This window comes from Anas acuta, chromosome 8 (assembly GCF_963932015.1).
Source record: "Anas acuta chromosome 8, bAnaAcu1.1, whole genome shotgun sequence".
NCBI classification, from domain to species: Eukaryota; Metazoa; Chordata; class Aves; order Anseriformes; family Anatidae; genus Anas; species Anas acuta.
Genome location: NC_088986.1, coordinates 6,428,247 through 6,442,693, shown reverse-complemented (window position 1 = coordinate 6,442,693; position 14,447 = coordinate 6,428,247). Strand labels below are relative to the sequence as shown.

General features: G+C 36.2%; 1 protein-coding gene across 5 annotated transcripts in view; it reads right to left on the bottom strand.

The window, feature by feature from the left end:
- TUT4 (terminal uridylyl transferase 4) overlaps positions 1–14,447 on the bottom strand; it is a 44,973-nt gene that overhangs the window by 6,703 nt on the left and 23,823 nt on the right. For all 5 annotated transcript variants that reach the window (XM_068691317.1, XM_068691316.1, XM_068691318.1 and 2 more), the window contains 18 exons: positions 13,845–13,964; positions 13,269–13,490; positions 12,950–13,124; positions 10,266–11,005; positions 9,676–9,826; positions 9,167–9,253; positions 7,654–7,757; positions 7,224–7,281; positions 7,026–7,129; positions 6,325–6,414; positions 5,713–5,826; positions 4,530–4,607; positions 3,994–4,171; positions 3,671–3,718; positions 3,494–3,576; positions 2,893–3,008; positions 2,386–2,546; positions 1,362–1,459 (listed from right to left, as the gene is read on the bottom strand). In XM_068691317.1, the coding sequence (XP_068547418.1) occupies positions 1,362–1,459; positions 2,386–2,546; positions 2,893–3,008; positions 3,494–3,576; positions 3,671–3,718; positions 3,994–4,171; positions 4,530–4,607; positions 5,713–5,826; positions 6,325–6,414; positions 7,026–7,129; positions 7,224–7,281; positions 7,654–7,757; positions 9,167–9,253; positions 9,676–9,826; positions 10,266–11,005; positions 12,950–13,124; positions 13,269–13,490; positions 13,845–13,964 (2,727 nt within the window). The remainder of the gene's footprint in view (positions 1–1,361; positions 1,460–2,385; positions 2,547–2,892; positions 3,009–3,493; positions 3,577–3,670; positions 3,719–3,993; positions 4,172–4,529; positions 4,608–5,712; positions 5,827–6,324; positions 6,415–7,025; positions 7,130–7,223; positions 7,282–7,653; positions 7,758–9,166; positions 9,254–9,675; positions 9,827–10,265; positions 11,006–12,949; positions 13,125–13,268; positions 13,491–13,844; positions 13,965–14,447) is intronic.

Sequence of the window (14,447 nt, the reverse complement as noted above, 5' to 3'; positions counted from 1 at the left end):
TGAAGCCAAGAAGCTGGCATTGCTCCCTGCTGCTCTTCCACCTGTTTCTGTTGTAGTGCCTCCTGTACCTTTCTATCATCAAACAAGGAAGAGCCTTCTTGCAAATATTAAATTATCACAAGCATGTATTGGACACGCCAGCAACAGGAGAGGAGGAATGTTAGGCTCCAGCCTCCACGTCTGCTTCTGCAGCCCTATTTTCTATTTTCTTTCCCTCTTGATCCACTAGCATTCCCCCTTCCTATCCTCAAACAACCCTAAGCACACATTCTCCAAGAAATCCCGGCCAAATGACAGCCATGTAACACATGCACTGAGTCCAAGACTTCCAGATGACACAAGACTGTGCACATACACTGGACCTACTGCGTCTGATGTGTCTACGTGCGTACCCGCATGTCTAGCTTCAATTTCCCAAGCAGAAATAGAAGGCTCCAGAGATACTCCTTCATTTAGGTTAGGACTGTATCAGTCCCTACTTAAATGATGTTATAAGGTCTGTTACTGGAGCAAACACTCTAATAAATGCCTCATCAGTTATGAAATACTTTACACCTCAAGTAGTAAACTGAACAAAGAGCATTAGGAATCAGCAGCCCCAATTACTACATTTGCTTACTTGCCAGCTTCATGAGCAGGCACAAGTTTCTCATGCTACTAGCTTAAAATTACTAAGTTTCCACTGTATTCTATACTTCAATAACATTAAATGTTAACAGCTGTATTTACTCAAATACCCTCTGCTATCTATCACACTTCGGAGCAAGTTAAACACATCTTATCTGCTTCTATATACACTTGAACAAGTTCCGAGAAAACTACCAAACATTCCCCCACTGTCCTGTTTGCGCTTCTGGTTCGTGCTGGCAGACTATTTCCCTGTATAACATCTGAATTGAGCAATGATTCACTCATGTTCCCCGTCTGTTCACGGCAGTCCCCTCAGACAGTTCTCTTTTTAAACCAGAGAATCATGACAGTCACGAACCTAGATCTCTAGCACATTAACAATAAGCTGAGCTTTACTTCCCTTTGTGATTCCAGAATGTTGCCAGAATAACTAAGCACAAGACTTCAAAACCCACCCTAACTTAAATTTGACAAATAGTGAAGCTGACCTTTCAGAATTGAGATCTCCTATGAAATGTGACTATACAGTTTTCATATTGAAAGACCATGAACAGTCTCAAAGAGACACTGCTTTATAAATCAAAGTTTCATTAACTGGCAATATAGAGTGCAACGTTGTCATTATAAAGTCCAGAATCTGTTCAAAAAATCTGGGCAAACCTATTCCTAGTGCAGCCCAGGTTGCTGGTTTGCTAAAGCTTACTATGATACTGTAGCTAATTGGAACTTACACATTCTGATGACTGTCTAGTACGCAAGGGTCGTTCCACTTGCTGCTGGCTTACAGTCACTAGCTGTGAATTTACCATGCTTCGGACCAACTGGGTGCCTAATCAAGGAACAAAAAAAAAAAATTAAATAAAAACCACAAGGTTATGGATTACAGTATGAACACAGAACTGGGAGTCAGTGACACTGTAAGTCTCATGTGACACAGTGTAGGTAAATCACTTTAACCTCTCCTGCCTTTAAGGGGAAAACTTTCCATCTACCGGTAACAGCTGACACCAGCTAAAGCCAAAATCTAATTCTGTGTAATACAAATCCTAGCATGAACAAGGTTCACTTTGCTAACAGGTGCGAGTGCTCCTTTACACAGGTTTCCACGCTATTGCTGAGTAGTGGGATTTCAAACAACATTGACCAAAAGTTTCTGCTGTTGCCAAAGAGGAAAAAAGGAGATATCAGGATACAGAAGCAGCAAGGTTCTCTCCACAGTTCGTTTATCATGTCTTTCCCTACTTTTCAAGTACCATGGACCCCGAAGGACATAATTTGAATGGGTTTGCAGTTAGACTTGTCTCTAAATACCAAAAATAATTTCAAAACTCGATTTAGTTTCTTAATGGATCTGTATGCTTTTAGAAGTGATACTTAAGACCGCTGATTTTTTGCTAAAATACATTTACTTACTTCTCACAGATGATAGAGGGTTAGCTAACGTTTAAGAAACACTTAGAAAAGGAAATGCATTCAATTATTACTATGATTACTACTTCTAAATGCACCCACTGAGAGCGGAAGTCAAATAATGCAAGACTCTGAAGGCTACACTTACTGCTGAGTATGTTTTTACCACCCATACAAAGGTATTACTTCTCTTGAAGAAAAGCACCACTTAATCTAAAAGCTGTATTTGCAATGACTGAAAACATTAGTTGCAGTTCACAAGTTAATTACCAGGTCTGAATAGAAACCTAGAAAGAAGAGATGTCAGAACTTTCAGACAATACTAAGAACAAAAGCTTTCCATACCTGGCACACTACTATTTCTCTGTCGGGTTTGCTTGAATTCAGGACAATCTCGTCTAACATGACCCACATCTCCACAGATGAAACACCTCTTCTCTCTCGTTTCTCTATCTTCTTCTTTCACTTCTTTTTCATCATCTTTCTCATTCTCTTTTTTCTTCAACCTGAATGATAATTTTTTATTAGCACTATTATAAAAACCACAAAGAAAAATGTCCGTTGAGTTGTTAGATTGTGCAAAGGAAGCTGTTACATAACCAACAGCTGTACCAACATGTAAGTACTTCAGGAATACCAGAAAATTATTAGTGATCAGGAACCAAGACAAGAGGCAAAGGTCTTCTTCAACACAAGGGCTCTAGGAATATTGAATATTAGTACCGTTTTATGAGCTGTACATACAATTTGAGAGAGAGTCTGTGTGGCTGCACTGTGGCAGCAGTTTTTGTGAAGAACAGATCACAATCTCAAATTTTAACTTTTAAAACGTTAGCTTTATGTATTACTTACCTCCTCCTCTTTGGACAGTCTTTCATGTAGTGACCAATTTTTCCACAGACACGACAACATCTGTCATTGGGTGCCAATTCCCCATCTGTCAGCACTTTCGAGTCAAAAAAGTATTCCTATCAAAATGCATCAGACAGATACAATGTATAAACCAGTCACTTAAAAAGACTGATAAATGAAAGAATAACAGAAAGCTTGCCTCTTCTTTTGTTCACATCTTGTGAGTCTGTTGGTTTTTTTTAGCTACACAAATAGCTACAAAAGCTCTTAAAGCTGTTTCTGGGTTTTAAAGCTGATTTTGCTGTTTTCTGCAATACTTAATGCCATACAGTGAAAAGACAACAAAACAAAACACCAAAATAAGCTTACTCCTCGCCAAACTGCCACGAATACCCATCCACCACCCAACTACTCCTGTGAATTTTATACCACAGAAGCCCAATACTAAGCAGTACATTTTATAGAGGCAATGCATAATTACACAGATTAAGTTGATAAAATCAATAAATACATACAAGAGATTTTCTCTGGACACATCATTTTAGTGGTCCGAGGAAAGTTAAAAAAAAAAAAAACAAAACTAAAAACTATGAAAACTTACAGCTTCTCTTCCAACAGTTGGGTAGAACGGGGTACCAAATAATTTCCTCCCATTGATAAATGCCTTCATTATGAAATTGGTCACTATTGAAGAAAGATAAAATTATTAGGAAACAGAAAAGGCACAACACTTTAGAAAACAGTAGCTGTTAATGATTAGAAGAAATTAATAGCTTACTTTTCCTAGAGACTCCAGCACCAAGATTATGATTCAAGTCAAAAGGATCTGTGTAAAAAAAGGGGGAAAAACAAATCTGAGTTGAAAAAATGTAATGCAGCATAACTTTTATTAACCTAATTTTTATTAACAGCACTTTAAAGATGTATAATTAAAAGTCTGGAGTCCAACCTCACTTAGTAAGCTGTAGGACTTGCAATTTTTTATTTTTAAACATTGATGGTAGTTTACTTACATAAAGATCCTGTGCAACAATGAGAACAGATCCCAAAACAACAGCATACATCACTCCTTCATTAATGGAATCAAAATTCAACAAGTACCTTCGATAGCAATACATTTGGATGTCCACTGTTTCTCAAATGTAGTTAACAGCTTCTTCTGCCGGATGCTGATCACATATTCCTTGAAGTCAAATTCTTCAGTGTAGAACCGCAGCAACCCTAGCCAGAGTTCTCCAAGTGATTCAGTGTTCTTCCCAAGAGAAGGCAGACGCTTCTTCTACATGCAATTGAAGACAATTTATACAGGTACAGTATTAAAAAAACACTTTTCCTACTCTCAAACCACCTCGTTGTCTACCATGGACAGGCCACCGTAAGGTGCAACTAACAAGTCACTATAGTTAAAAGCAATCCTGGATCGGGCTGATGTTATTATTTAACATTACATATATTTTTTTATATGTATATAAAAGGTAGACCCTCCTGTCAGCAAAATAGAGTTAACGTGGTAAGTTGTAATAATACGGATACAGAATTTTAACTACTCTTTTGTGAATTGCACTGTTAAAAATATATCACTTTCTCATAAAAACAATCTTCAAGCTTTAGTTACTCTTCTGGAATTAAAATATTACCAATTCTTCCATGTCATCAAAGAAAAAGGCATTCCATCCATCCACCATTCTCTGTGGAATCTGTTTTCCATCAAATATCTGCCAAAATAGAAAGGCACACAGTTACCACTCTAATTCAAAGTCACCATAGAGGACCTGCAGTTGTTAAGAAACTGCACAAAAATAGAAATCTTTTAATTTTAGCTATTACTTGTTATATGGGCAGTATTTCCAATTGGTAAAGGACTTGGGAATCTTTTTGTATTTTTGCTATCTCTCTCTTAAAGTCCTTGGATATTTTATTTTTAATGGTTCCTTACAACTAAGAAAACGTGACTAAATAACCTCATCAAGATTCCGACATACCTCTTGCCCGCAAAATCTGTAAGTAGACTTTATGAGATTTCTATTACATCGGCTTTAGCAAAGCCAAGGGGAAATTCCACTGTTATTTAAATGTACTCTCAGAGGTAGCAATAAAATAACAACCCCCAACCGCTACTGAAGTATCACCAAGAAAGTCAGAATCTCAACTGCTGTGTTTAAACCAATTTTCTTCTTGTAAGCAGGCAAGTAGAAAGTCCAAGAGTGGTAATTTTCAGAAGTGCTCAACAGTTACAGCGTATCCAGGGAGAGGCAGATAGCTAACTAAGTATATTCCTTCACTTACACAAAGAAGGTACAGAATGTTATTTTCTTAAATAAAGTTGCCAGGCACATGCCAAACAGTACCTTTAAAGTTGTACCAAAGCAATCGTTACCCCTTTTTTCCCCCCTTACCTTATCAAAACAGAAAATGAACTCTGTTATAGATGAATAATCGAACATTTAAAAAAAAAAAGTTTGACAGTAATTGATAGACTTGCATCTCATGAGCATCTGCCACAATCTTATTATTACAATTCCCTTCCCTCCCTCACCTGCCTATTTTTTGTTCAAGCCTGCTTATTATGTAAATATCATCCTAAAGCCAAAATCCCAAAGTAAACTTAACAGCAGAATTTAAATCTAACAGATTCCTGGTTCTGTTGTGACTTACCTGTTAAGCTTTACCCACTAAAACCGTGTGAGAGTTAGAAGCTTGTTAATGAGGAAGTACCTTGCATTTCATTCATCCCTCTAACCCTAAAACGCACAGATTTCTCAGGTCTGGCTTGAAGCTACAGTGCATTTATTTTCCTAGACTATTTTTCTGTAAACCTACCTCCTGAAGAACTGGAATAACTGGTGGATTTCTCTGTTGTAGGAAGTACAAAACCATAAGGATATAGGCATATGAAGACAGACTACCACGGGATGCATCACCAATGTCACAGCGCTGAAAAAAATACATTTTAAATAAAGTGTTGAATTTACATTACATTATTCAAGAGTAATAACTATGACAGTGAGCAAACACAATCCCACCAGTAATAAAGAACACATTTATTTCATAACTAAAAATTGGTCTATGAAACATGAAAAATAAAAGGCGTTTTAATCAAGCATCATCTGGCAAGCCTAGAACCCAATTAGACCGACATAAAAACAGAAACCCTTCTAATAGACAAAATATTTTTGGTTTATAACGTGCTGGAATACATGCTAGGAACATTACTGTCTTTCATGGAAACGGACAATTGAATTCTGAGATTAGAACTTGATTCTGACACACATAATCAGATGGAGTATAGTCAGCTTAAGAAAGTGTGAGTCTTCATATCAATAGCATTCTGCTATCTTGCTTAATAGCAACTGTAAAGGAAAGATAAACTTAGTGGTTGTATCAGAAAACACAAATACACGCGTACAAATAAGTATAACCTTTTAATATTACCTTTGCAAAAACTTTCATTGTATAGCCCAGATACTGCACTCTAGGATCAATAGCTGCATATGTAGCCAGCATTCTTGTATTATGCTGTGCCTGAAAAAAACAAAATTAAACAGGTTTTTCAATGTAATTTACGGTTTACTATAGTGTAGTCCGCAGTTGAAGCACAGGAAATGCAGAATACAATTGGAGGATAAAAAACACACACAGCTATTCTGCAATATTCATGCAACATTTCCTGCACAAACATGACTGAAAGGTGAAATCAGGACATCATTAACAACAATAACTGTGGAAAACACCACCAAAAAAACTAAGTCTGTAAGATGACTCACAACTGGATCAAATCCGACTAATTCAATTTTCATAGGAGAATGTGAGCCCGTTACATAAGAAATAGTGCAGTTCATTGTACTAGGCGTAAGCTGGGATGAGATGTACTATTCATGATGGCAGAAAGGCCACTGACTAACAGCTTTTTGGAAGCATTCACAAAAATGCTGTATCATGATACTGATATGCCATCACGCTACTTTCTTTGGGATTAGGGTGTGGCTACTATTTAAATAATGTAGGAAAAAAAAGGAACACACACAAACACTGTAATTCCAGTCTCAAAATTACTCCCTCAGATGATTATTTGAAAGAGTTGCAACAAATTAAAAAGTTTTCTTGAACACAAAGGCAAACAAACAGATGCTTACCAGTGTATTGTATAAACTGATATCCCCTTCTAAGCCACTCCGTCTATGTTCAAATTTTACTATAGGCACTTTGGCTGTTGTTATAGGCAAGATGTTTCTCAAACCTGGAGAGGCAACACTTTAGTACATAAAACATTTCTATTAACTACGTATATAGTAAAAGTAAGTACAAAACAGACAATACTTTAAAACACGTACCTGGATGCTTCTTGAGAACTTTTGCCAAACCTTCTATTATTTCCTTACAGTTCAATTTCTAGGGAAAATAAATATCACAGCTTCAGATGTTTAAACATGGATTCTGTCCCAACAAGCACACTTACCATCAAACATGTATTTTGTATAGGAAAAGTCTACGTACAAAAAAGAAATAATCTATAAGCCATTTATGTAAACTTGTGGCTCATACTCACTGTGTGGACATTTACGGTGCTCTGAATGTCTATCTACTGAGCACTAAGTAAACTAAGCTGTATCTTATCTTGCTTCAGTTGTGTGGAGTAAAACAAGCCAGTGTGCTACTAGCAAAATCCTACCTGCTCTGTGCACAGAAATCCAAACTGAATGAAAAACCTTATAAAGTTCTTGAATTTAAACAGTAAAACACACCAACTTCAGGAGTTCTTACCTCCGCATTTTCATGCCCTTCCAATGTCATGCAGATATCTAGATCACTGTCCCGAAATCCAAATCCATTTTTTGAAGAGCCAAACAAGCAAAGTCTGGCTTTGTCTGATCAAAAAAGTAGATCAAAAATCAAATAAAGTAAAACAGAGTTCTTTTGCAGTTTAACAGTAAGTGCTTACCATGGAATACTGCTTACTTGAGATGTCTGGGTGCACATAAAAATGAGTTTTAGACAAGCTTACAATATCATTTCTAACAATTCGTATTTGATAATGGAAGAAGCATACTATTTGAACTGATTTATAGAAATTGAGGTAGGAAGAAAAAACATGCAGTTTTTGAGTGAGGTGTGTTACAGTGTCACTAGCCATTTAAATGTCATCCTTAAGTGCGGTAATTTATTTTTATTTTTTATTTTTTAATATGCAATTGCACTTTCCTTTTTTAAATAAATCAACATGCAAACCCAGACACCAGTAAAACTCAAAATAGCTCTGCTTTGTCTGTGGGGTTAAGGCACTTAAAATATAAATGGAACCAAAAATATTACTGGATCTATGTTGCATATTGTTCCCGTAACTATGTAAATTTGCCCTCATTAAGTTTCTATAGCCTAACATTGCTTTTATCTTCTTGAACAATGTAAGAATAATAATACTTTACAGAGCAGTATTTCAAAATGGTTTTACATACAACACACATTTTTGTTTGAAACAAAATATTGTAATGCATTTCCATTCTTGTAAAGGAAAAGAAAGTTACGTAGCCAAGAGAAAGCAATTTCTTCTTAAAATACATTTTGCTGCTAAACTGGAGCCCTAAACCTTTAATGGAATCTGAAATCTTAAAGTATTTCAAGGCTCTGTAACAGGTCTCAATCGTCAGCTGCTGCCAATAAGCGGAGGGCACAGCCAGCAGACAGAAGTGTAATTCACAGTTCCTTGATCACTGGCCAGCTACAGCAAAATGAACGGCCTTCTGTGTAAAGCAATGGACTGGAATTCAGGAGACCTGTGTTTGGTACCTGCCTCTAGCACTATTTTATAGCATCTCCAAAAAGGTCAATTCTCATCTCCATGCCTTGATTCCATCACTACAATATGATACTTCTTCCTATTTTATAAAAGGGACATGAAGATATAAACTAAGGTTTCCAAGACACTCGAACACTGGTGACTTGGCAACTAAAGTACTTGGCCCACAACTCAGATAACATGAAACCCAGCTGGCCAGGACCCATTCAGTCTTTTGCTTTTTTTGTCCTGACTGCAATAGTTCTGTATCTGCATTATCACTCTTGCAGCTTTTCCTACACTCTGGAGACTCTCCCATGGAATGGCACAGGATGGATGTTTGCTTTAGAAGACTACAAGATAGGTTTACATGCAGAGTTAAAACCAGATGCCACTGCTTTAAACATGGACAATGAGCGTTAATGAGGTGAATTAAAACTTCACACTGGACAATTTCAGTGGAGAAAGCAGTATCAAGAATCACTACCTACAGTTACATACCATTATACTCTTTTCGAATAAATCTTTCCAAACTTGCCAGAATTTGTTCTCTGTTTTGTTGCTCAGATAAAGGAGGAGATAATTCATCTAAATAAAAACAAGTTAAAACACAGTCAACCTGTGACATTCTGCTACCTCAAAAATCTTTTCAGATAATTAAAATAATCTGATTATATACATTTTTAAACAAACATTTGCTCTCCTTGAATATCAATTAAAATGTTTTTCTTTCTTTTTATGATGTCATTACAGTTGCTGGGATTTTCTTTCAAATGTCTGATCTTTTGGCAATTAGCCAAACACTGCACCCAAAAGGGGATTTTCCCACAAGATGACGTACAAATTGACAAACACAAGATCTAGTTCTGCCCAGAGACAAGTTTTCTGGGAACACCATCAACTTCTTAGTAACTAACCTAGCAGAACTTCTTCGCATTGAATGTACTAGAATGAGCATTTTAACCCTATAATTTTTTTTTTTTCATATCACATATCACGGTTCAACTTACCAAAACATCTCTTACAGACGATATCAAGTATTTCTCGAAACCTGTCTGTCAATGGTGGTAGTGGTTTTAGATCAATTTTCTTAAAATCCTCTGGGCAGTCATTTTTGGAATGTCCATCCCGTTTGCAGATGCTGCATACTATAGTTGGAGGCTTACAAAAAAAAATAAAAAAACACAAATACCATTTTCCTTATAAAATTGTTCAGCAGATCCAGCATTTGCATTTAAATTATGCAACCAAGAATATTTAACATCTGAACAGCAGAGCATCTACAAAGAACATGAGCACGTCTCAACAGGCTGCATTTATTTCTCACAGTGCATAAGAGCACCTGAAAATTCTACAAGAAAGTAGATGTGGAAATCAAAAAGCTGTGCATAATATGGGGGCAACAGACTGCCTAGTATAAATGATGTAGATGTTCAGTGGTTTTCAGTCCAGAGTAACAGGTACTCTAAAAATGCCAGAGCTACCATTCATAACAGACTGGAACAACAGACAGAAAATCCCATTACCCATCCACCCTTAATTTTAGTTATTTGAGAATACCAGCCCACTCATACCAGCACAGCTTAAATAAGCCACTTACCTTTCCTGAAGTTAAAATAAACTTATCAAATACATAATGCATTTCTTCCGTAGAGAGTCTGCCTTCATCTTTGAGATCATGAGCTTCCACCATTGCTTTGCAGTTGTGCGAGGTAGCTGGTGTGCCAGTGCACTGATTCTGAGAAGACTCTGTTACCAAATTCTGTCTACTTTCAGCATCAGAAAATTCATTACTAGAATTTGTGTCATAGGACTGATGTTCACTGCAGTTACAATGGTGGCTTAGCTCACCTTCAGTTAGACAAGCTTCTGAAATTTCTAGATCATCCCTCTCTTTAAGTGATTTTTGCTTTAATTCACAGCACTCGTTAGAAATAAGGGATAAAGCTGTTTCTTTGTCTTCATCATAACTAGAATCCAACGTTGAAAGTAGCAAAGAGTCTCTGTTCTTGGAAGTATATTTTTTGGCTACACATTCTACCATTTCATTACATTCAAGATCATTCTCTGGTATGTTACATCCACTTCCTGTATTTTGTTTATCTACAACTTTTTTCCCTTGTGGAAGGCAACAGTTGGCAACAGATTCTTCAGATCTTGTGGATTTCTTATTAATTTTCCCTTTTTCTTTCTTTCTGGTATCTGGCTTGGATTTAATCCCATCTTTACTTTGTGGACACGCAAAATATTTATACGCTGTCCTAAATCGCTCCAGGATGTACTCAAATACCATCTGGCTATTTAGACTTCGTGCAACATTCCTTTTTAGTGCAAAAGGATCTAGGAAGAAAAACAATAATTTCATTAGCAATCTTTAATTGCTGCATTTCAAATAGCTAATCCAGACTAAAGTAGTTAAAACACTTAAATTATGATACAGTAGTTCAAAGTGAAAGATTCTTATAACATAATCCAGAACCGCATTTGGATACGCTTAGACAATGTAGGGCCCATAAGGCTTCTTGGATTTCCTCCATACAAAACAACACGTGTGGCCACAAATGGCCAGCTAACATAAGCTACCCTGAATAGAGTTAATTTTAAAAGGAAAAAACACAGGTACATTATGCCACTATATCATGGTGAACTTCTAAGCTAGAAATGAAAATAAACGTCCACTTATTTTGCCTTTGTAAGTCTGACTGCACATTTTGCTTCATTAAAGAAGGATTTGCATTTCCAGTACAAAATTAATTTATCTAAGAGTAATGTTATGGTTATAAGTATGACGTGAACTAATCTCACCAGGTTTCATTCTTAGTCCTTCCAAGCAATTTCTAGATCAAACATTTTTTCCAAGTAAAAAGAGCACTTACATAGTTGCTCTACGTTTCCCTTGGAAGACAGAATCAAATTGAGATTCTGTTACTCACTTCATAATTTCAGTTACAAATTTTACATTAAAAAAACAAAGACACTACTGCACACACACAAAAAACACACGCAACAGAAGCTGAATACAATCTTTCTTTCTCAAGAATTTGTCTTTTCATCTTACAGGTTTTGGTTTCCCTCACACTGACTACATACTAGTCTAATTTTAAAGCTTTCTAGCTAAAACTGATCGAAGGAAAGTATTGGGAAGAAAAGAATTGGGAAAAGAAAGCCATGTGAGTGATTTCAAGATCCTCTACTTGACATACACCTCCACAATTCATTACCTGAATGAGCAGGAAAAGTAAGGAGAAGGAAAACCTTACTGACTGGTCCTTCAATATTCCTTTAGTAACTTGTTCTTTACCTGTATGATTCTCCTTGACCTATTTATCCTTACCCCTCTCTCACCTCATATGTGTTACAGAAAACACAATTCATCAACATATCTGTATCAACTGTGTCCAAAATTCATTACTCATGCTTTCATAAAAATATCACCTTAAATGGTTTCTTAGCCTTCCTCACATCCCCAATTCTTGTATTCTTAAGGCCAATTCAGAATGCCATGTATTGCTCTGTGACTTTCCCTGTTAAGTATCGTTTACATATTTTTTCTGAGCTGAGGAACAGAAATAAAGACGTCTTCCAGTTATAAAGAAGTAACAGACAAAACACATTTCTTTCTTTGTGTTTCTCTCCCCAAAATACATAACTCAGGTTACGTATTACCATCAAATTCACATGGTCTTCTCCCCACAAAAGCATTTCTCAGACCATGGTATTCAGACCATGAAGCATAGTCTATGACGTGCTGTTCAGTTTCACAGCATGGAAATACTACTAACAGGGAAAGGGGCAGGGGTTACTTTAGTGGTTTGCTTCAGTTCAACCTGATCAGAGTTAATCTCTCTGCTCAGCCTGCATCAGAATCAGAAAAACTGATAGCTGGCAACACTCAAAATACATTGTGGTTATGGAAATGCATGTAGAGGTGCCAAAAATTCATAATACCGGAATTAACAAAAAGGAAAAAAACAATGGTTTACAGAATTAATGGTTTACAGAAATAAATTAAATAGATGGAGATAATAACAGAATGTTAAGAAACAGTGAGAAAAATTTACACATTTTTTTTCAAGGACTAGAATTGCAAAAAGTAATGCTACAGAGAAAAATGGTCTGTAAACAGTCTAAACAGTTGACAGAATGTACCAAAAAAAGAAAACTTTCCTCTCCAATATCATTTAATTTACTGTCCAGATATGCTGCAACAGACCTGTTAAGTACAGGGTATATGAAGATAATAACGTATGATGACTACAGAACTAGAAAAAGGTATTATCCTACCTTCAATGGCTATTCGCCTTTTAGGCCAGTTCTTGTTCTCTCTGGTTAAGAGTTCTTGTACCCGTATGCTGATGACATATTCCTCCAAAGCAAATTCCAGTGTGTAAAACTTCAACAGTTCTAACCACAGTTGCCCCAGTGAAACTTGGTGAGGGGTTTTGAATGCTAAGAGTGACTGAAATAAACAGATAAGAACACTCAGCTGCACTAAGAAATGCAAACTTTTTTTTCCTGCTTCCATCCAGTATTAATGTTTAAAGATCAAAAACAGGACTAGGACACAGAATATGATTTCAGCGAAATAAAACCATTGACTTACGTTGCCGTGTTTCTCCTTTGTATTATTTTGGCTTTCCACTTCTGAGCTGGTTACCTTCTTACCACCACCTTTTTGTTGTTCAACTTTAGTTTTACCTTCTGCTCCAACTGAGTTTTTTGCTGAACCATTTGTTGACGGTTTGTACTCCCACCGTATGAACTTCTCTTCTTCTATACCTTTCAGTTGGTGGTCATCCGGCTTCTTTGAATCAAAGCCTTCAATCTAACAACAATTAGAACAGTTCTGAAGCAAGACTGTATATAACACACACAACCAAAAGTTTTCACCAAAAGTAACAATGACATTTGTAATATTTAACCCTCGCAAGAATAACTGATGACAGAAAAGTAAATTTAAAGTACAAAGTATTTCCCGTTCCTCCAAAATACAGCTTGGTACAACTGCACAGGCTATAGCAGCTGTCTTTAGGCATCACCTGTATGAGGATTAAATACCAGTATGTTCTATTTACTAATTTCTTAAGCAAATTGGTTCTCTGTATTTTATGACCTTACAGAAATTACTGAGATTATTTCAATGTTAACAGTAGGGTTACTGTATTATCAAAATACTTACCCAATTACCCAAATAGGATGGTAAAATAGGTGGTTTTCTTTGTTGAAGAAAAAATATCACCATTAAGGCAAAGGAATATGAAGGAATTCCACCTTCAGCCTGACAGTCAATGTGGCAGAGCTAAAAGAGAATAAAACCATTACTTTTCTGGTATAACATCAGCATTTCAATTTAAGATATATCATAAAAACACAAATATTTAAGAAATGATGGGAGATAAGTACTAAAGCCAAACAGAAAACCCTTTATTTCAAAAAACGCAGTCAACAACGTATTTCATTTTATTTTTAGAAATGCATGGAAAAAATGGTAAAGTAGTATAATCAATTCTCAGTCATCAATCGTTCCTCTGTGATCCAGATCATAATACAACACACCACTTTTCTTGTAGTATTTGCCACAATTAAAAGCATAGATCAGTCAGGCCACATATAAAGAAAATGCAAGTTAAAATAACTCATACATTCTTAGTTACACTAATTTATTTTCTATTACTTTCCTTAGTTTCTTCACATTTTGTGATTGTAGGGCACATTTATGTTCCTATCTACAATTCCAGTCAACTGCCAGGTACTTGCTACTGTGCGGTAGGTATCTCATGTA